The 20,099-nt window shown below is 40.9% G+C and overlaps 2 protein-coding genes across 7 annotated transcripts; both read right to left on the reverse strand.

Annotated features, from left to right (window-relative positions):
- Nucleotides 1-1,637: 1,637 nt before the first annotated feature.
- gsta.1 (glutathione S-transferase, alpha tandem duplicate 1) lies at nucleotides 1,638-4,904 on the reverse strand. Of its 3 annotated transcripts, XM_030070504.1 has the most exons (8): nucleotides 4,802-4,888; nucleotides 4,567-4,677; nucleotides 4,398-4,449; nucleotides 3,993-4,125; nucleotides 3,752-3,893; nucleotides 3,449-3,574; nucleotides 3,101-3,208; nucleotides 1,638-1,733 (listed from the first exon to the last, which is right to left on the reverse strand). In XM_030070504.1, the coding sequence occupies exons 2-8, from the start codon at nucleotides 4,651-4,653 to the stop codon at nucleotides 1,701-1,703; spliced, it is 681 nt and encodes a 226-aa protein (XP_029926364.1). In that variant the 5' UTR covers nucleotides 4,654-4,677; nucleotides 4,802-4,888; the 3' UTR covers nucleotides 1,638-1,700. The 3 variants fall into 3 exon arrangements, with proteins under 3 accessions (XP_029926364.1, XP_029926363.1, XP_029926362.1); XM_030070503.1 differs by lacking the exon at nucleotides 1,638-1,733 and having other exon boundaries at nucleotides 2,622-3,208; nucleotides 4,806-4,904; XM_030070502.1 differs by lacking the exon at nucleotides 1,638-1,733 and having other exon boundaries at nucleotides 2,622-3,208.
- Nucleotides 4,905-7,126: 2,222 nt separating this feature from the next.
- On the reverse strand, nucleotides 7,127-16,452 carry cilk1 (ciliogenesis associated kinase 1). 4 transcript variants are annotated; one of them, XM_030070461.1, is made up of 14 exons: nucleotides 16,219-16,452; nucleotides 15,073-15,334; nucleotides 14,755-14,809; nucleotides 13,469-13,590; nucleotides 13,281-13,360; nucleotides 13,010-13,142; nucleotides 12,717-12,888; nucleotides 11,822-11,989; nucleotides 10,561-10,938; nucleotides 10,077-10,282; nucleotides 9,718-9,860; nucleotides 8,042-8,158; nucleotides 7,827-7,934; nucleotides 7,127-7,673 (listed from the first exon to the last, which is right to left on the reverse strand). In XM_030070461.1, the coding sequence occupies exons 2-14, from the start codon at nucleotides 15,171-15,173 to the stop codon at nucleotides 7,522-7,524; spliced, it is 1,935 nt and encodes a 644-aa protein (XP_029926321.1). In that variant the 5' UTR covers nucleotides 15,174-15,334; nucleotides 16,219-16,452; the 3' UTR covers nucleotides 7,127-7,521. The 4 variants fall into 4 exon arrangements, with proteins under 4 accessions (XP_029926321.1, XP_029926322.1, XP_029926323.1 ...); XM_030070462.1 differs by having other exon boundaries at nucleotides 15,073-15,337; XM_030070463.1 differs by lacking the exon at nucleotides 16,219-16,452 and adding an exon at nucleotides 14,078-14,110 and having other exon boundaries at nucleotides 15,073-15,114.
- Between the last annotated feature and the right edge of the window lie 3,647 nt (nucleotides 16,453-20,099).

The raw sequence follows: 20,099 nt of genomic DNA on the forward strand, positions 1-20,099 counted from the left end.
AAGGGAAAACAAAGTGTCTTATGCTCTTGGACACATAGCTCACCATTTTGCCCAACAGCTGAACTTTACAGTGTCAGCTAAAGTTTATTTTGCCACATTTATTAGTAGTAATTAATAGTAACCACCCATACGATGTGATAATAGTTTAAGACATAAGTTCATAGCAAGTACCCTACTGTGCTGAAACTGTTCTTCATTATGTGACAGTGCTGTGTACATATTTCTGCAAAACAACAGGAATTGTTGAACCTGTAAAATTGGTCCACGTCATAAACACTGCAGCGCTTGCACCCAGTGGGAGCAATGGACGCAGGGTGTCACAGCTGCTCTGCAAGCTACTTAAATACTGGCATTTTCATGTCAAACACCTTTGTGATAAATTGCTTCATCTGGAAAACAATTAAGAGTTAGAAAAATAGATCTATGTGTAATTCAGATTTCCAGCCTGGGACATACCTTGGTGTTGGGAAACTGAGAGAGAATATCAGAAAACTTCTCCTCCAGCATCAGGGTGCATTCAACCAGCTCAATGTCTGCGAGCCTCATTTTACCGCCCACCAGATACTGAGCACCAGAGAGCGTCTGGGAAGTGTGTCACATGCAAAGTCATGCCAGTCAGCTTTAGTATTACCAAATATTAACCTAACCAACAAATATTACCTCCAGGACACGCCTGTTTTTCTTGGCATTTAATCCAGGACGAGTCAAAGCACACCATACACCTTTATGTATTTAAGAGTTACCTAACTCCAGTTACCTTTTCAAACACAGGGAGGTAGCGCTCTTTGGCTTTGGTGTTAATATTGTCTGGTTTACTTTTCACATCAGCGGGAGGCGTGAAGGGCACATGAAAGCAGCTCTGTTGTTTTCTATGATTACTTATGTATCCTGTGACCACACCAAATGTTTGGGAACAACAGTGGGTAAATTTGATTTCCTTTGATGTGCTTTTGTTAAACTGTTTACTCTATGTACAGAGATGAGGAGCTTAAATGTTAATGTCATGACTTGAAATCCTTTTTTTAAAATATTGTATTACTACATCATTTTTATTGTATTAACAACACAGCATAGCTAGTTATAATTGGTGAGTGCAAAGTGACAGTGCCTGTTTTTACAAATGATTTATTTTACATTAATCTCACAAAGTTAATAGAGATGTTCAGTTTATTGGGGGAAAAAGGGTTTTTCAAACTATGTGTCCTGAATGGACTCGAGTATGAAGATGTTTTTGGAAGGAAAAACAGTAATTCATCTTAGAGTGTTTGAAAATATAAAATTTTATTCATGAGCTCTTGCAAAGCTAAATAAAATGATCTGCTTCTTAATAAAATACCAGTTCTGGTTATATCCAAATCCTATTTAAAGGGAAAACAAAGTGACTTATGCTCTTGGACACATAGCTCACCATTTTGCCCAACAGCTGAACTTTACAGTGTCAGCTAAAGTTTATTTTGCCACATTTATTAGTAGTAATTAATAGTAACCACCCATACGATGTGATAATAGTTTAAGACATAAGTTCATAGCAAGTACCCTACTGTGCTGAAACTGTTCTTCATTATGTGACAGTGCTGTGTACATATTTCTGCAAAACAACAGGAATTGTTGAACCTGTAAAATTGGTCCACGTCATAAACACTGCAGCGCTTGCACCCAGTGGGAGCAATGGACGCAGGGTGTCACAGCTGCTCTGCAAGCTACTTAAATACTGGCATTTTCATGTCAAACACCTTTGTGATAGATTGCTTCATCTGGAAAACAATTAAGAGTTAGAAAAATAGATCTATGTGTAATTCAGATTTCCAGCTTGGGACATACCTTGGTGTTGGGAAACTGAGAGAGAATATCAGAAAACTTCTCCTCCAGCATCAGGGTGCATTCAACCAGCTCAATGTCTGCGAGCCTCATTTTACCGCCCACCAGATACTGAGCACCAGAGAGCGTCTGGGAAGTGTGTCACATGCAAAGTCATGCCAGTCAGCTTTAGTATTACCAAATATTAACCTAACCAACAAATATTACCTCCAGGACACGCCTGTTTTTCTTGGCATTTAATCCAGGACGAGTCAAAGCACACCATACACCTTTATGTATTTAAGAGTTACCTAACTCCAGTTACCTTTTCAAACACAGGGAGGTAGCGCTCTTTGGCTTTGGTGTTAATATTGTCTGGTTTACTTTTCACATCAGCGGGAGGCGTGAAGGGCACATGAAAGCAGCTCTGTTGTTTTCTGTGATTACTTGTGTATCCTGTGACCACACCAAATGTTTGGGAACAACAGTGGGTAAATTTGATTTCCTTTGATGTGCTTTTGTTAAACTGTTTACTCTATGTACAGAGATGAGGAGCTTAAATGTTAATGGCATGACTTGAAATCCTTTTTTTAAAATATTGTATTACTACATCATTTTTATTGTATTAACAACACAGCATAGCTAGTTATAATTGGTGAGTGCAAAGTGACAGTGCCTGTTTTTACAAATGATTTATTTTACATTAATCTCACAAAGTTAATAGAGATGTTCAGTTTATTGGGGGAAAAAGGGTTTTTCAAACTATGTGTCCTGAATGGACTTGAGTATGAAGATGTTTTTGGAAGGAAAAACAGTAATTCATCTTAAAGTGTTTGAAAATATAAAATTTTATTCATGAGCTCTTGCAAAGCTAAATAAAATGATCTGCTTCTCAATAAAATACCAGTTCTGGTTATATCCAAATCCTATTTAAAGGGAAAACAAAGTGACTTATGCTCTTGGACACATAGCTCACCATTTTGCCCAACAGCTGAACTTTACAATGTCAGATTAAGTTTATTTTGCCACATTTTTTAGTAGTAATTACTAGTAGCCACCCATACGATGTGATAATAGTTTATGACATAAATTCATAGCAAGTACCCTACTGTACTGAAACTGTTCTTCATTATGTGACAGTGCTGTGTACATATTTCTGCAAAACAACAGGAAATGCTGAGCCTGTAAAATTGGTCCACATGTCATAAACACTGCAGTGCTCGCACCCAGTGTGAGCAATGGACGCAGGGTGTCACAGCTGCTCTGCAAGCTACTTAAGTATTGGCATCTTCATGTCAAACACCTCCAGAACAGTTTTTACATATTGCTCGTCTGGTTGAGGCTTCCTCTTGCTGCCAGGCTGCAGGAATTTCTTGATGGCTGGCAGATTCACCATCCTGTTCTGGAAGGCCTAGAGGCAGAGAGGAAGGGTTTTGTGTATTGATGTTGACTGATATGACTGGTGATATATTCAGTATAGCTTCGGCTGGACTTTCACAGGAACAAGTCAATCAGATTCTTATCATTTTAATTTTTCAGCATGGTGTATTTACACTGCTAGAGGTTTGTGATAGATTGCTTCATCTGGAAAACAATTAAGAGTTAGAAAAATAAATCTATGTGTAATTCAGATTTCCAGCCTGGGACATACCTTGGTGTTGGGAAACTGAGAGAGAATATCAGGAAACTTCTCCTCCAGCATCAGGGTGCATTCAACCAGCTCAACGTCTGCGAGACTCATTTTACCGCCCACCAGATACTGAGCACCAGAGAGCGCCTGGGAAGTGTGTTACATTCAAAGTCATGCCAGTCAGCTTTAGTATCACCAAATATTAACCTAACCAACAAATATTACCTCCAGGACACTCCTGTTTTTCTTGGCATTTAATCCAGGACAAGTCAAAGCACACCACACACCTTTCTATGTATTTAAGAGTTACCTAACTCCAGTTACCTTTTCAAACACAGGGAGGTAGCGCTCTTTTGCTTTGGTGTTAATATTGTCTAGTTTACTTTTCAAATCATCGGGAGGCGTGAAGGGCAACATCATGATCATTTCCATGAGATCCATCAGTCCCTCTGCATACATGTTGATCCTAAGGGGGAAATGCAGACATGTTTGGTATCACACTGATCAGTTTCTGGGCAAACTGACAATTATCCCCCCGAAACTGCACGACTGAGATGAATCATACATGACACGCTCTTTGAGATCTTTCCCCTGGAGATTGTGTTTCTCTGCGATGTAATTCAATATCGCCTTTGTTTGCACAAGTTTCATGCCATCAATCTCCACCAAGGGAACCTGTTGGAACATGAGATCTCCATCTGAGGAAAAAAGCACAGGGGCAGGTCATGTGGGACGCTCCTACTTCGTGCAACTTCAAATCATGATTATGGCTGATTTGCAAGTGTGACAAAAGGTCAAGAGACTGAACTGCTGTCTCATTCCAGGTTTCATCATATGTGGGTTAAAGGTCACATAAGTGTTAAGTGGTGCAAATGCATATGCACTGAAAAATACTAAAAGCACCACATTATCAATCAGTGTACAGTGGCTTCCTACATTTTCAGCAAATATTTTTCTGCAGCTGACTTACCTTTAAGGAGTTTCAGATACTGATCTCGGGCTGTCAAATGCACTTCGTCAAACTGTGGATATGAAATTCGAAACATTTTAATTAATTGCAATAATGACTAAAGGGCTTCCATGTGCACCGTTTCTAGGTGGGCATCATAACAAAATCTCCAGCCTTGTCCTCGACTTACCTCAACCCCTGCAACAGTCAACAACCAGCGAATTGACTCCATTTTCCCCCTCCCATTAAAGTAATACAGAACAACTTTTCCAGCCATGGTAATGTTTTGATAAGTGGGAATCTGCAGGAACAGACACAGATACACTTTAACGTTTTGCAGTAAAAAATAAATAAATTAATAAATAAAATAATAAAAATGCACGTATCAGGAATAATTGCATCAAAGAGAAAAAAGGAATTCGTACATGCCTTGACGAGGGTCCTGGAAGAAATAACCGCGAGCGAAGCGGTCGGGAAAAAAAGGCAAAGTTTGTGTTATGTAAGAGCAACTGTAGGCCTGACAACCAGGGGGCAGGTACAGGGGTGCGATTGGCGCGTTTGGGCCAATAGACAAGCGGCTGATTTGCATGTCGCTATATGCATTATGGGAAAAGGCTGTGGTTGCTCGCGTATAATCGATATTTTTACAAATATATCAGGATATATAGGGGGAAATGTAATATAGCTGGTTGTTGTAAACATTCACTATGATGTAAAAACGTTATAGTTGTATGGTATAGATTACAGTAACACCGTGACTGAAAAGTGTTGCGCCACGTCGTGGTTTATATACTGAACAGCAGTGCACTTAGCAGTGGATGTGAGGGCGATCTGGCTGCGACATCTGTCACCCCATTGATCGCTAGGGTTGATTCGGCTGATCTGGCTGGCTAGGCGGGTGTCCCCTTCCTCCCTCACCGCTCCATGTATGTCCCTCCCGAAGCTCCGCGCTCGGTGGAAGAGGACCAGCTCCCCGGCGGACGAGCATCGTTGGTATACCAGTAGCTGCACTCCCCTGCTAGAACCTCCAAACAAGCTCAAGGCCCATTTGTAGGAGAAACGTAGGGAAGTCAAGCTCCAAGACTTCAGACACATCCAATTGAGGCGCTGCACGTGGCAGTCTGCCTTCCTTTTTCACCTCATTTGTTGTTTAATAATACATCACAATATAGATTGCTTGATGCTTTAACTTTTAACTTTGACCTTTTAACCCTCCTGTTACCTTCAAATCTACTTTTTGACACTTTAAGCAGTTACAGTCAGTGATTTGAACCTCCAAGAAATGATTATAATAAAAGTTGTTTCCAAAGTTTATGTGTTTATGTGTGCACTTTGTGTGTTTCAGTGATGACCTAAATACCCATTTAAATGAAACATTAACTCCAGAACTCAACCCCCCACTTATACATCAGGTTTAATGGGAATTATGTTTTTCCCCTCTCAAATGTCATATAAAATAGACCGCTTCTCACACCACTACAGGTGAGGAGCTTAAAACAGGGGGAAGCTTTTTGAGGATTATAAATATCATGATGTAGTTCTTCAATGTCAAGTGAAACAACTAAAACAACACATTTTAAGCTTTTTTTTTTTTTTTTTTTTCCAACATTGGCTTATTGTAGGATTTGTCATTGATGTCCAACTGACTTCAGTAACACCAGTAGAGATTTTTAATGCTGTCATTGCACTTTTCATTGCTTCTTTTGTAAGTTTAAAAAAAATAAATAAAAAAAAAAACATTTTTATTCATACCATTAAGGTTTGTTTTTTTTTAGGGCATCTGAAACCATTAATTAACACTCTAGTATTTCCATTTCATGTATTTATGCTTTATTAGTTCTAAAGACCAATATTTTTTAAGTGTTTTGAAGCATGACACATCTTAAAGTAATATGTTCCCAATAAAAGATTTAATAATATTTGATAACCAGCAGCATACCTGTCAAGTATCCCGTTTTGGCCGGGATTTTCCCGTATTTTACCCTCCTTTCCCGGCCCCCTCCCGTATAAGTATTTTCCCGTAAATTTCCCGTATTTAAAGTGCATTTATTAAAAATAATAACAATACCCCGGGGCGAGCCGCCCATTTCCAGTCTGCCCTCTGCCACCCGCTACAGTAAACTACTGTATGCACTGTAGATGGCAGTTTTCGCGAGGTTAGTGTGACATTGTCAGAGAAGAGTGACAATTGACCTCCGAAACTGTCGAGGTAAATAAACATCCCATGTCTGATTAAAAGGACCAAAAACGTTTTTTAGTTAAATGGAAGACATGATGAATGTATTTGAACTACTGATTTATAATGATGTCGGGCCATGCCTGTGTATTTCAACGTGATGATGTGCATACCGGGGGCAACGCTCCCCCCCCCCCCCCCCCCCCCCGCCGACACAAAAACCTCCCGGATTTTACTACTCAAATGTTGACAGGTATGACCAGCAGTAACAGGCTCACAATTTAGTCCAGATAGTAGACTGTGGTAACAAGTTTTATAATTTTGCTGCCTGAAATAACACTGAAAACTGTCAATTTGTATGCATTGTGACAATAATTTGCATTTTTTTTCTTTTCCTTATTAAATTAAAGCACTGCTTTAAGTAGAAAAAAAGAGCCAAAACAGAATATACAATGCATAAATAATAGTTACCTGGTCGCTGAGGTTACACTGTCATGAAACAAAGCACCAGGAAATGTAAAATGACACTTGAATACTGAGGCAAAGTAATTAGTTGGCCAAAAAAAAGTCACAGTGAAGTTTTCATATAGCTGTAATATGCATGTGCATACTGGTCAGTGAACATTATGGGATGATAATGGCATACAAAACTGATAGTAAAGGTACAGCATCGGCTCATTAGGACAACAGTTATGTTACAGAGATACAAAACAAAAACACTGAGGAGAAAATCTTAATTTGTTGATGGATCAAACTTTTGGCTGGTTGCATTTAGCCTTACAGATACACTTAGAAATATTACATCTCACAGCATACAGAGTACATATAGTGAAACAAAAGTTATTGCTGTATAAGATGTATGTACAGGTTTGGATTATAAAACAACTAGGCCTACTCTTTGGAGGGGAAAGAGTTCTTAGGAGCACAGATTTCACATCAGGGCAAAAGATCAAGGCCCCAGAGAAGCCACTAGCGGTGTCCGTATTTGGCAGACCAGTCTGTTCGCCCGTGGATGGTCTGAACCGGCGGTCGTGGCAGCAGACCAGGGGTGCTCTTGCTGGCCGATGGCATGTAGGCCGAGGTGCTCATCTGACTCCGGCCAGACCTCCACGTTGCATAATCTAAGATTGCGCACAGGGAAACTGATTATCTTGCAGCACTAACTGCAAATCAATATTAAAAAAAAAAGGCCTTTCTTAGTGGACTGGACACTACCTAACTCCTTATCAATCTTAATACAGGAATTACTAATAATTTGAATCATTTGCTCTTACTTGATGCTGTTGAATCCCCTGAAGGACCCAGCTGCCCTCGGTGCCCAGCAGAACCAACATCTTTTTTGTAAAATGACGGCACATATCCACTTGGGAGTGTGTTTGTACCTTATGGAATCAAACAAAAAATGATGTATTAATGCAAATCATATCTAGTTGACACTGTAGGATAGATATAGGTGCAGAGCTGAGTGTGAGATGTCAAGGTAGATTACCATGAGTTCCTCTGTTTGGTAGTGTCCCTCCAAAAGGAATACTGCTGTTTCCCCACAGATGGCTGCCGCTGAAGTCTTTGTTGGTATTTACTGGCAAGTTCTTTTTTGTACTAATTCCTGCAGCAAAAGGTAAGAGAGTGGATATCGGTCATAGTCTTCTCTGAAGATATATCTATATATCTATATCTATAGAGAGAGAGATAGATATAGATATAGATATATAGATAGATAGATATCTCTATCTATCTATCTATGCAAGGTATGACACTCAGTGGGGAAAAAAGGTTTGATAAAAAGTTAAATAAGTACACTACTAGAACTCTTGTCAAATAAAAAAAAGACTTTGCCCCAAATACATCTTGATTAAATAAACTACAAAAGGATTGTGAAAATTTTGTAGGGTACATGAGCACAGATATTTCTGCAATCATTTATTTATTTCACTTCGATCTGATGAAGGTCCATTTGGACTGACTGATCATGTTATTAATGATTCACCATGACAACTTGGAAAACTGAAAAAAGTGGTGCAACTTCTTTTCCCTCAGGCTCTGTCCCAATTCAAAGGTTGTACGCTACCTAGGTCGTATTTGTAGGCTGCTGACGTCACGGCGGCGCGACAAGTGCTGTCCCAATTCAATTTTACCGCGCGGGGTCCTGCAAATGCAGCCGACAGATCCAGCCTATTTTTGACTAATTTGCAGGATACACCTCCACGATGCTTCATGGCAGACATTACAGCCTACTTCCCAGGGTACCTTTCGGTCCAGTTAAATTTCTGGATCAGCCACCATTGCTGGAATTATTAAGCATGTTTTAGACCGTCTTAATGTTTATATCATGACGTTTTGATAAGTTTTCGTGCCTATAATTACCACCATAGATTCGCCTGTAAATGCAAGTTTAGTTAGATGAGTTAGATAGGCATTTTGCATGATGTTTCCATAGCAACCATCAGCGCATTAGGTACATTACAATGTAGCCATGTATACAATTACTTTAATTGGGATAGTCTGTTGCAATTTGTGAGGTATAACAATTATCTTAATTTTCTGCATCTTCACGAAGACAAAATAAAATAAAATACATAAAACTACAGAATCAATGTTGTCCATCTTGAGAGCGTTGAAGCTGCTTATCGTTTTGTTTCATGCACAGGTGTTCACTGACACACCTCCAAAACCTACTTCGGCATTTTACGCTGCATCACTCGAATGCGCTTCGGGAAGCCTCAATAATAATGACGTAGGAATCCTCCGCAGGCTACACCATCCCAATTCACTAAACTTTTAGTTCCGGTAAACTTGATATCGGCACCTACGTCGGACGCCTCCTACGTGGGCACCGTAGGCTGCGACCTAGTAGTCATCTAGCCCTTCGATTGAGACAGACCCTCAGTGTTAGTCCTTTTAATGTAACACCTCTCTGGATTTTTTTTCACTGTTTAAAATGTTATTCTTCCATGATGATCAATTTCGCAAGAGCTGATATTACAAATTATTACATACTATATGGCTTTAGCCGGATGGAGAAATGGATGAATGCATATAGAGTTTGAAGTGGACAGAAAGAAATTTTTTCTGCCTATTTAAACTGAGACACAGATTTAGCTCTTATCAAAGACTATTGTACTACAGTGTCTTACTACAAATTATTTTAATTTCCGGATATATTACCAGGTAAATATCGTGACTGCCTTAAGTAATGCTGTTTAGCAGAGGCTGTCCTCGATGGCTCCTGGTATGTTGTTGTCTTGTTCAGGTTTAAAGGTGCATCTTCCTTGCCATTTGGCTGACTGAAATCCAGAACATTTCCATACCTGTAAGACAGTTTATTGTACATTCAGTTTAGTGCATTTTGTTTGGTTTGTATACCATTATAGACCGTCACACCTGGGAGACAGGATACAAACTATACATATACATGGAAACAAGAGGGCTATGCAGCAGTGAGCTATCTTTGAAACTGTGTCATCTACATTTCCAGTCATTAAAATGCAGACGCCAGTGAATTAGTCAAGAGACCATGATCTCACCTGCTCAATGCATCTTCTCCCTGCCTCGACTTCTCTGTGGAGAAATTACTTTTGCCCAGAATACTTATGGATGTCAGTTCAGTGTCTTCGTAATCGTCCCAGTCTTCACCTTTAAGGAGTCCCGTGCCGTGGCCCCAACGTCGACGCCCTCCCTTAGGTTTCAACTGATAGCTCAGTAGGTTTGCATTCTCAGACTGCTGTTTCATCTGTTAAAGGAACAAGACATTAAATAGTATGCTCTAACTCAATTTGAAGAACATTTTGCAAAAATTAAAAGTTGACAGAGGGACAGATTATAAGGGTACAGCAATTTGTATATAATTATATTTCTATATAATCATATGTAAATGTAGCTAACTTTCACCAATCTATCTAAAGGGAAATGAAGGAGTGAAGATAGAAAGAGAGAGCATTTGTTATTTGACACTAATAGAGTACACTCAATGTTAAGTATCCACTGTTGCCAAGCTGGGCCCAGGCTCACCTTGCTCTGAAGTCCCTTATCAACGATGTACGGGAGGTGGGTCTGTGGGGTTCCCTCAGTCTCCGGCTTCAGCGAGTGGTTAGGCTGCTGCTCTCGCACCAGTTCTGCGTGCCGCTGGTACACCGGGGCCTGGACGCCCGCTGGCACCGGGGACGGCTGGATCTGCTGCAGGGGCCTGGAGGGGGGGCAGTGTTGGTTGGGAGGGGGAGGCTGGGCAGGGGGCACGGGCTTGAGCAGCAGGGGCTGCTGATGCAGCGTCGGCTGTGACTGTGGTGAGGCCTGCAGAGGCATGAGACCCGGCTGAGGCCTGCCCTGCTCCAGGATCTGCTGAGGAGTGCCTAACGCCTGGCCCACGTAGAAGTAAGAGTACTTCAGGGCCTGCAGAGGAGCAGAGCAGAGACTGACCTCAGTTTACATGTTAAACTGTTTATTCAGGGTTTAAGGTTGTGAGGTCCATGGAAATACATCAAACAACTGGCAAGTAGGGATGTCACAATAATCAGTGTGTCCCATGACATGAGTCATATTCTCCAAACCCTGTTTGTCTGTATTTTGGCTTAAAATAGATAAAAGCATCGATAAAAGCATTCTAGTATCATTATTAATGAAAGTGCATTGAAATTATAAATATGTGTGCTGATGATCATTATACAACGATGGTACAAAATCCTATTGTGTTTTCACAAAGGAACATAACCTCCCAACCTGCATTCATTATACTGCAGTATCAGATTCTCTTCTCTTCACAGTGCACAGCCAAACAACAGGGAAAAAATAAAGACTACAAACAAAAAATATGCCCTGAAGCACCTCCTATCCATCACAATTCTACATGCAGTGGAAAAGGAAACAAAAGGCAGCCCCTAAACCTCAAGGGTTCTAGCAAATCCCAGCTCATGGAAAGTTCCAAGTTCACCCTTGATAGCAATAGCCTACACGGTGTGCCATGTGCCTTGTTAAATTCTTGCAAAGGCCTATTTGTGACATGCACAACATTTTCTCTTGCTGTAATGGTGGGGAAATTAAAAAATACCAAGAGTGGCAAAAAAAATACATCCAAGGGAAAAAAGAGAAGCCTGATGGTTCAATTTGTTTGAATTTAAAAAAAAAAAAAAAAAAAGCAAAAGGTGTGATACAATTTACAGTGCCTCTCTGCATTCTGAATGTCAAACAACAAGTCATACTGCCCCCTAGTGACTACAGAGGGTACTACTACATGTACACTGGCAAGGAGGACATCCTTATTGGTGAGTCATACTACCTGGCCAGAAGCTGGTCTCTTTTTGGGATCCCACTGGAGCAGGTCTCTCATCAGATGGATGGCTTCACTACTGGCATTTGGAATCAGTGTCCTCAGATTACTGGGCACACACTGAGGCCAGCGGAAATTCATGGCACTGGCCAGCTGGTATCCCTCTGGCCAATCATTCTGCAGGGAGAAAAACATGGGCATCAAGTTTTACAAGACCTCACATCACACTGAATGAGAATATAGACTATTATTAAAAATGCCAGCAGATGTAGTAGCAGTGTTACCATAACTGATAATAGAAAGAAAATAGAAACAGGTGACATACAACATAAGACAGATATGCATAACCACAATACTCCAAGCAAATTAACTTTTTCACTGCTGGATACATACCACACTGTATACATGAATTTACATTCTTATGTTGAGAGATATTACTTGTGAACATTTGCAACGAGTCACTGGCTTCCAAAACAGTGTTGTCAGAAAAGATTAATTAATGGCTGTTGAACTTTGAACGTCACCGCAAGTTTTTATTAAGCCTATTTATGTGCTATTTGAACAATGAGCAACTATAGAGTAGATGTGTATGGTACCTTTTCGAGAATGGGTGGACTGTCGTCAAAACAATTAACTCACAACAGCTCCAACAGCACACAAACAACAAAGAGAAATATGGAGCATATGGAGCCAAGAGTGTGCCACACTTTTTTTCCTACTGTCAAACAAATGAGATCAGATATTTTTATCTTTGTGCATTTAGTTTAGATCAGACCCACTTCTCATGTTAAAGATTGTTAAATATCAGCCAGAGAACGTAACAGTAATGAAATTCAAATTTCTATTTCTGCTTGGATTGGTATTTTTACCCCTCCAGGTGCATTAAACCAGTTAAAGATGATACCTTCTTTGGCGTTCCCAAGACCTGACAAATCTTGAATATGGTGTCTACTTCACTGGAGCCTGGGAAAAGAGGCCTGAGTGTGTAAAGCTCTGCCATGATGCAGCCGACAGCCCACTGGTCAATGGGTGAGCTGTAGGATGTGGATCTGAGGAGCACCTCTGGGGCTCTGTACCTGATCAGCAAACAGAGGACACAAACTTTAATGATTAAATAAACACCTTTTTAAATGTGAAATTCAGGCAGTCTCCTAGAAAGACAAGTGCATAACATCATGCAGTGAAAAGGAACCTCACCATCTGGTTGAGACATAATCTGTGTACGGTGGCCGAGATCTGATCTCCCGGGCGAGCCCAAAGTCAGCGATTTTCACCAGCTCTGGTCCCATGCACAGAAGATTCTCAGGTTTCATGTCCCTGTGAAAAAATCCTAAGACAGCCACATTATATGGTTACCTCGACATGTACGAATATGAAACTAAACTTAAATGTCACAGAATTTCAGTTGTACCACAGTTAAGACATTTTCAAAGAATGTCTGCAGTTCAAATTCAGCTGCAGGACATACCATGCTTATGAATGAAAGCAAGCCCTTGTAGTATCTGAAACATAATATTTCTCACAGCGGATTCGGGAAACAACCGAGTCCTGCAAGAATAAACACAAACAGATCAATAACTAAATGATTTCAGAGGCTTGGAGCATCTTGCAAATACATTTTCTAATGTGGAATTTATAATGCAAAGAGTTACACACCTGTCTTTCATTAGTTGATACAGATTTTCCTTCATGTACTCAAATATAAAGTACAAGTGGTCATTTTCCCGAATGACCTCTTTAAGTTTGACCACATTAGCATGATTGAGTTTCTTCAAGGACTGAAACAAAAAGCAAACATTCTATATAAGCACATATGCATGTCAATAAAAGTGATATCAGTCAAGTAAATCCAACCATGCTAGACCATACACACAAATCACTGCAGCACAATCAAAAGCAAGTCCCTACTACTACAAAATAAAACCTTGCGGTTGTTATGTGAATGCTACAAATGTGGGTATTTATGCTTATTATTTAAAAGGGGGAAAAAAATCAACTCTGAGAAAGCAGGGTGGAGAGATATAGTTTTCCCATGCACTGGAAAGATACAGGTTTGACCATGCTTCGTTTTAGTAAGAAGGAAGCGATAATGGGGTTTTGAGGTTTTTATTGCATAACATGCTGAGTTCATAAGCTAATCAGCAGGACTCTGAGGACTAGCATGTTCTGGGGATGGTCTGCTCCTTTAAACTCAAGCTCGAGGAGGGGGGTGTCTAGGCCAGGGATGGGAACCAGAGCTCAAACCCAAGAGCACACAAGAATCACCTTCTATTCTTAGAGCTGGTTTGTGACTTTGAGCTGCGAGAAAATTTAGATAACATTCTGAATGGGTATGACAAGAAATGACAGTGAGCTTTTATCATGTGACAACTGGACTGAAATGTACATTAATCATATCATCGTCATTACTGAAAGTGGAGTCATCACAATGTGAAATTACTTCAGTATGAGGGCTCTCCTCCACATAACAGGACGCGTAAAATCAACCCAATAGCAACCGGGAGAGTTTCTAAAGAGCTGTGGCATTGAATAACTGTGACAGGGGCTGAGTTATAGGTGGCAGAATTTCACATTTTATATTGAAAAAGAACTTGACATGCATGACACATTACCCTAAGGGGCTGGAAAATGGCTTTGAAATTGTCGAAAGCCAATCCCATTCCCTCGGACTTACAACTGACAGACCAAAGGAGCCAGAAGAAGAGTAAAATAAATTATAATGTTACAGGAGAACATATTCTGAGCACTCTCACATCTAAGATGGTGCATCCCCTCTGAAATAATTACATAATGTACAGTATTAAGCTGCAGGAAAAAGGACATGTCCTTTAAGTTGATTTTGGGTTGATTTTTCCTCAACACTGCTTTGCTATTCATATTTTGTCCTCCAACATCAATTGCACTTATCAGTGTGTCAAAAAAATGTATAAAGGATGTTTTACCTTGACTTCACGAAGGTTCATGCATTCTTCCCAGGAGTAGAACTTTCTCTTCATTCTTGATTGGTTGATTAGAATGAAATAAAACAAGACAGATTTATGTTAACCTGATTTGTGCAAATGACGTCCAGTTGCAGAGTCGGCCCTTTGCAGCCACTGCAGTTCCATGCAGTATGCAGGCGTGACACTGCTGTCTGTCCATATTTTCAACTCATACAGGCACAAGCAACACGCATGGAGACAGTGCAGAATCACTACTCTGAAGTTGAGGAGGACTAAATCCTGTATTGTGAATTGCAGTGAAAGATGTTAAATACTGACTTCTTGATGGCAACAAGTTCCCCTGATTCCAGACTGCGGCCAAGGATGACGGAGCCGTAGGTGCCATCCCCGAGCTGTCTGATAGTAGTGTATCTATTCATGGTGATCTTCCCTCCACATCATCCTCTGGGGGCAGAGAACAGCTGGGTGGAAAACAGAGATGTGTACGCCTCCTGCTGTTGAGTGTAACCAGATTTTCCTGTGACAACAGCAGTAGACCATGGGCAAGGCTGGAGGAGTCATGTTGTCATGGACTTGCCTGCTGCTGGGACAAGAACAAGGAGAGCAAGACACACACACAAAAAAAGACCTGTTAACCATATAGCAGCATAACATAACACTGCAGTGTGGCATGTTTTAAACAAAGTACAACTGCACAAAATGAGGATACCCCATGCTTGATGGGTACACACTGTAAGTATCACACATTTTTGAGTGAAAGGGGACTTTAGCCATTGGTGAAGACTGCAGTTTCACAGTGGTGGCAAATCTCAAACCCTAAAATAATGCTAAATTAGCCCTGAATTAACCACCATTGACTAATTTGCCCTGTTAACTTGCATTAGTTAGGTTAAATTTAGACTATAATGACTCCATACGTTGTTCCACAATATTAATAAGCATAGCAAATTCCTATCTTATCAAGCTAATGTTAGTAAACAGAGGCATCTGTCCATCCCTAGTGATGCACTGGCTCCTAGTTTTTCTTCTTTCTTAACAGTAGTGTGCAGGGGATTGGGATTGGGGTTTGGATTTACGCCTCTAGCGTTAGCCTGACGTTATATTTATTTTCCCCCCTGTAACCCTACTGGCGTTTAGTGAACGGACACTGCATAAAAGGCATCATCTAAGTTACACATGTTTACTTAAGACATAAACGTTAATATTAGCTATCCAGTTTCCATAGATAATGTCGGGTAAACAATGAACACAGTGCTAACATCGTTTTCTCCTAGTTTATAGCAGTGCTCTCTGCGACGGAGCGGCACAAGCGGTAGCATCGTTGTTTACGGTGATTTTTCCTCAGCTGTTGGTGGTGGGCCGCCGTGGTCATTGCTGGTGGAACAATATAAGAGGAAATATCGGACTGATCTGAGTAAATGGTCACCTAACTTAACATAAAAAGAAGCGAAAGACTGCACTCACCCCGCCTCGGTCAACTCGACACGCGTACATAGCCCACCATTCGTAATCGATAGCCAAAAACTGTCTTACTGAAATAATTAGTTGTTGGTTTTAAGAAAGCCACATTCAGTGTCGCTACACAACATATAAATAATAATAATGCACTCAGGCCCTTTCAGGGAGACAGAGATGGGGGGAGTACATCATAATCTCGCGTTGCCGTATAAAAGCCTATTCACAGCACAACAAATCACAGCTCCGCTACAGTAACAAAGATTAAAAACAAGAAAGATTTCATCTGCACCCACCTCGCACATCGATATTTAGGTAATTCGTCACAAGATAACATTATTTAGACGATATTAACTGTTTATGCATTCTGCGAAGCATTTGATTGGACTTTGTTTCTGTTTTAGCTGATTTCTCAGTATGCATCCTCAGATGTTGCCACATCACTTTAGTGTTATCAGAGCTAAACGCAAAACAGTGGCTCTCTTTGGAAAAGAAAAAATCGATGGATTCACTACACTGCCGAGATAGCTTAGCGTGAAATTAAATATTTGTCTTAGAGAAGTAAAACAAAAGGGTTTAACGCAAAAGAACGACGCTAAAGCGGATATTTAGCGTTCATAAAAGCAAAGGCGGAAGTGGGAGAAAGATCACACTCTTGCTCCACTACTTACTCTCTGGTTATATCAAAGAGGAGACAGGCAATGTTGTATTTCTTGGGTCTTGCAGCGTTTCTTAAACTGCAGCCGCATCCCAGGGTCAAGGGTCAGGGTGCAGGACATGTCAACCAACCAAGAAATTAAATATTGTGGAAAATTATTTTATTAAAGTATGAAGTTATTCAGACAGGACTCATGATATGTAACTTGATTATGAAAGGATCTTCAGAAGATAAGATATTCCTTTATTAGTCCCACGGTGGGGGAATTTCACGTATTACAGCAGCAAAGTGGATAGCAAGATATGAAGCATAATTTACACTATAAACAGTATATACAGATAATAAGTACCAAAGAGCTTGATCTTGACTACACAATAGGTGGAGTTAATGAAAGATATAAAAGCAGGTGAAACAATCGATTTTGACTCAGTTGCTCCATGGACCAGTCCTGTTTATTGTACTCTGACTAAGGTGATATATTAAACCACACTACTGCATCAGATTTTGCGTACATTCAGACTTATTCTACATAGTTACTGAAAAGGTAAAAGTGTGGAAGAGGACCATCACTCCTCTGGCCCAAGTGGTGTGTTTTCAGCCACACTATTTCTTTTTTCCCAGCTTTAAAGGAGATATGATTACCTTATTTTACCAGCTACGCCTCATTATAATATCAAGCAGACCCCATGACAGTGTTGTGTCTTCACGTTGGAAATCTTAACCCTAACTCTTGAATTACCCCAAGAGAAGCACAAAGTATTAGTTGATTATTAGTTTAGATTATTAGAAATTGAGTGTGAACATGGTTTAATTGATTAATCTAATTGGTCATGCCTGACAGGGACAAAGCACTGTGTCAAGAGTGTCATATTCTCTGCAGTGAGCGATTTGCACCCCACAAAGTGTCAAATTATTCACTTATTGACCGGTACACCTAACTTTATATCACAGCTTTGTCAGCACATCAGTGCTTACTATATTTATTGGATTGTTATTTCCAGAGCTGCTTCAGTCAACCAATTTTTTTAATTTTATTTTTTTAATGGGGACAAGTGGGTAAACCTAAAATTAACATGATGATGGGTTTTCAGTGTCCAGCACACATTTTGTATGCATTGGTGTTGCTTTGGGGTCTATTTGACCCCAGGCTTTTTTTTTTTTTTATCTGCATAAAACATATCAGAAACGTCAAAATTTTTACAAAAACAGCGATTTATAATCTTCAAAAACTTTCCTCTGCTTTAGGGCTCTCACCTAAACATAACCACCCCTGCAGTAGTGCAAAAACCAGGGCAGTTCATGGCAAAAAAAAAAAAAAAAAAAAAAAAAAAAAAAAAAAAAAACAAGCAGCGTTGGACGGGCCCTCGCCCCCCCCCCGTGCACGTCGGGGACGGCGCGCGTGTCGAAGCGCAGACAATTCGTCCGTTTGTTCCAGTTTTAAGGGTATTTTTCGGTGCTTTTATTGTGAAAGAGTTTTGGGCTTTTATTTTGAAAGGTCGCGGAAGTTCTAGCGTGTGACCGACAGGACTACTGGCAGCTGCTGCATGATCACACCAAAATGCAGGCACACACACTCACTCACTCACTCACTCACTCACACAAACACACACACACACACATACGCACGTGCACGTGCACAAACACACACACACACACACACACACACACACACACACACACACACACACACACACACACACACACACACACACACACGACGCCAACAAAAAACCCACTGGTAGTACATTCGCTGCTGGTGCCCCTCTGGCCACTAGCAGCGCCCCTCCAGCAGATGGCGCCCTTAGCATGTCCTAGTGTCTGACTGACTTGAGTAGTGGCAGCTGTGGCATGATCACACCAAAATGCAGGCAGACAGAGAAATCCTCATTCAATCTAATGGAGAAATCCAGAAAACCCACCCCTTTTTGAGGTGTCACAGCTCGGTCACCGTTTAAGTGACAGACTTGATTCAAAGTTTAAACGAGTCACGAGACTCGGATCTATAAATCTCCCATTTACATGATTTTGCTATCTTTTACCGTTTTTGAGTTATGGCAGTTTTAGTTTGAGAGTGTTTTCTGCTCCCTCTGAGCTCTTACAATGGGTGTGTATTGCGCATTCCTGAGGCAGCTAGAGTGAGTCACATGTCCAGGCAGAGTGCAGAGCAGAGCACACCAGAGTCAAAAATGTTTGAAAACTCTTCACAGCTCCCACAGACTTGGTCCAATCCACATCAAAACTACATATTTTTGTAGGAATTTTCGTCTTCTTTCCATCTGCATAGTTTTCAAAGCCATCAGACTTTTACTTTAGAGTCCAGGGGCCTAATTAGTGCCAAGTGTCAGCCTCTGCACACCAAACTCCATGGGAAAAAATGAGATTTTGGCTCTGGCCACTCTGACTTTGAGGGCTTATAAAATCCAAACGAATCGAGTAATGACGGAGTTTTTAGCAACTTTTGTTCAGCACTGTGTCCTCTGTCATCTATTAAATTTTCAAGCCGCTGGCATTTACGCCCTGGGAGGAGATAGATTTTGTTCAAAGCGGAATTTTGGGCGAGAACGTGATGTTCAAACGCAAATTGCGGACTTCCTGTTGGTTTTAGAGGGGGGGTGTCAGCGCGTGATTTGTAGGCCTTCATGAGACCTACATTTCGGCGTTGGTTTGGTGTTTCTATCACATTCCTGTGGGCCACAGCAGCTGCCTTTGTGTCCCTAGGTGGCGCTACCGAGCCCATTTTTGCACTTAGGGGGTCCGTTTGTCCATTTTATCAAATTTTTCGCCAGACCTGGCCTGCGTGCCGAATTTGGTGAGTTTTGGAGCATGTTTAGGGGGTCAAATTAAGGCCAAATGACACGTAAGAATAATAATAAAAAACGAAGCAATTACAATAGGGCTTCGCGCTGTTCCAGCGCTCGGGCCCTAAAAACATGATTCCCTCAAGAACTGTGATGTATAAGGCGGGTGGAGCTATTTAAAGGGCTATTAAGGTGGTCAACAAGCCACATAAAGTACCTGACACATAAACTTGGGTAACAGTTTTTATTAAAATAACTCTCTGGGGGGTTAAGTTGCTGTGTCCTGAATCCAGTGTGAAGTAGAGTGCTAGTACTGCTAAATTTTCATAGGTAGGGCGCAGGTTTGGTGGCACCTTTAGCCAAGCCCCGTCAAGAGGGCGAGCGCCTCCTTGTGCGTTTGTCCCCAGCCGTGGTCCTGCCCCGCCCCGGCTCCA

The sequence above is a fragment of the Myripristis murdjan genome, chromosome 15 (genome assembly GCF_902150065.1).
Source record: "Myripristis murdjan chromosome 15, fMyrMur1.1, whole genome shotgun sequence".
Classification (NCBI taxonomy): Eukaryota; Metazoa; Chordata; class Actinopteri; order Holocentriformes; family Holocentridae; genus Myripristis; species Myripristis murdjan.

Bases quoted from the DNA above. Each gene is read 5' to 3' on its own strand.
- cilk1 (XM_030070461.1), bottom strand. From the start codon at position 15,173: ATGAATAGATACACTACTATCAGACAGCTCGGGGATGGCACCTACGGC. The intron at 13,361-13,468 runs GTGTGTAACTCT...TTATTCTTGCAG, and splicing joins TATCAACTAATGAAAGACAG to GACTCGGTTGTTTCCCGAAT. The intron at 11,990-12,716 runs GTATCATCTTTA...TTCTCCCTGCAG, and splicing joins TCTTGGGAACGCCAAAGAAG to AATGATTGGCCAGAGGGATA.
- gsta.1 (XM_030070504.1), bottom strand. From the start codon at position 4,653: ATGGCTGGAAAAGTTGTTCTGTATTACTTTAATGGGAGGGGGAAAATG. The intron at 4,450-4,566 runs GTAAGTCGAGGA...TCATATCCACAG, and splicing joins TGACTGTTGCAGGGGTTGAG to TTTGACGAAGTGCATTTGAC. The intron at 4,126-4,397 runs GTAAGTCAGCTG...TTTTTTCCTCAG, and splicing joins GTATCTGAAACTCCTTAAAG to ATGGAGATCTCATGTTCCAA.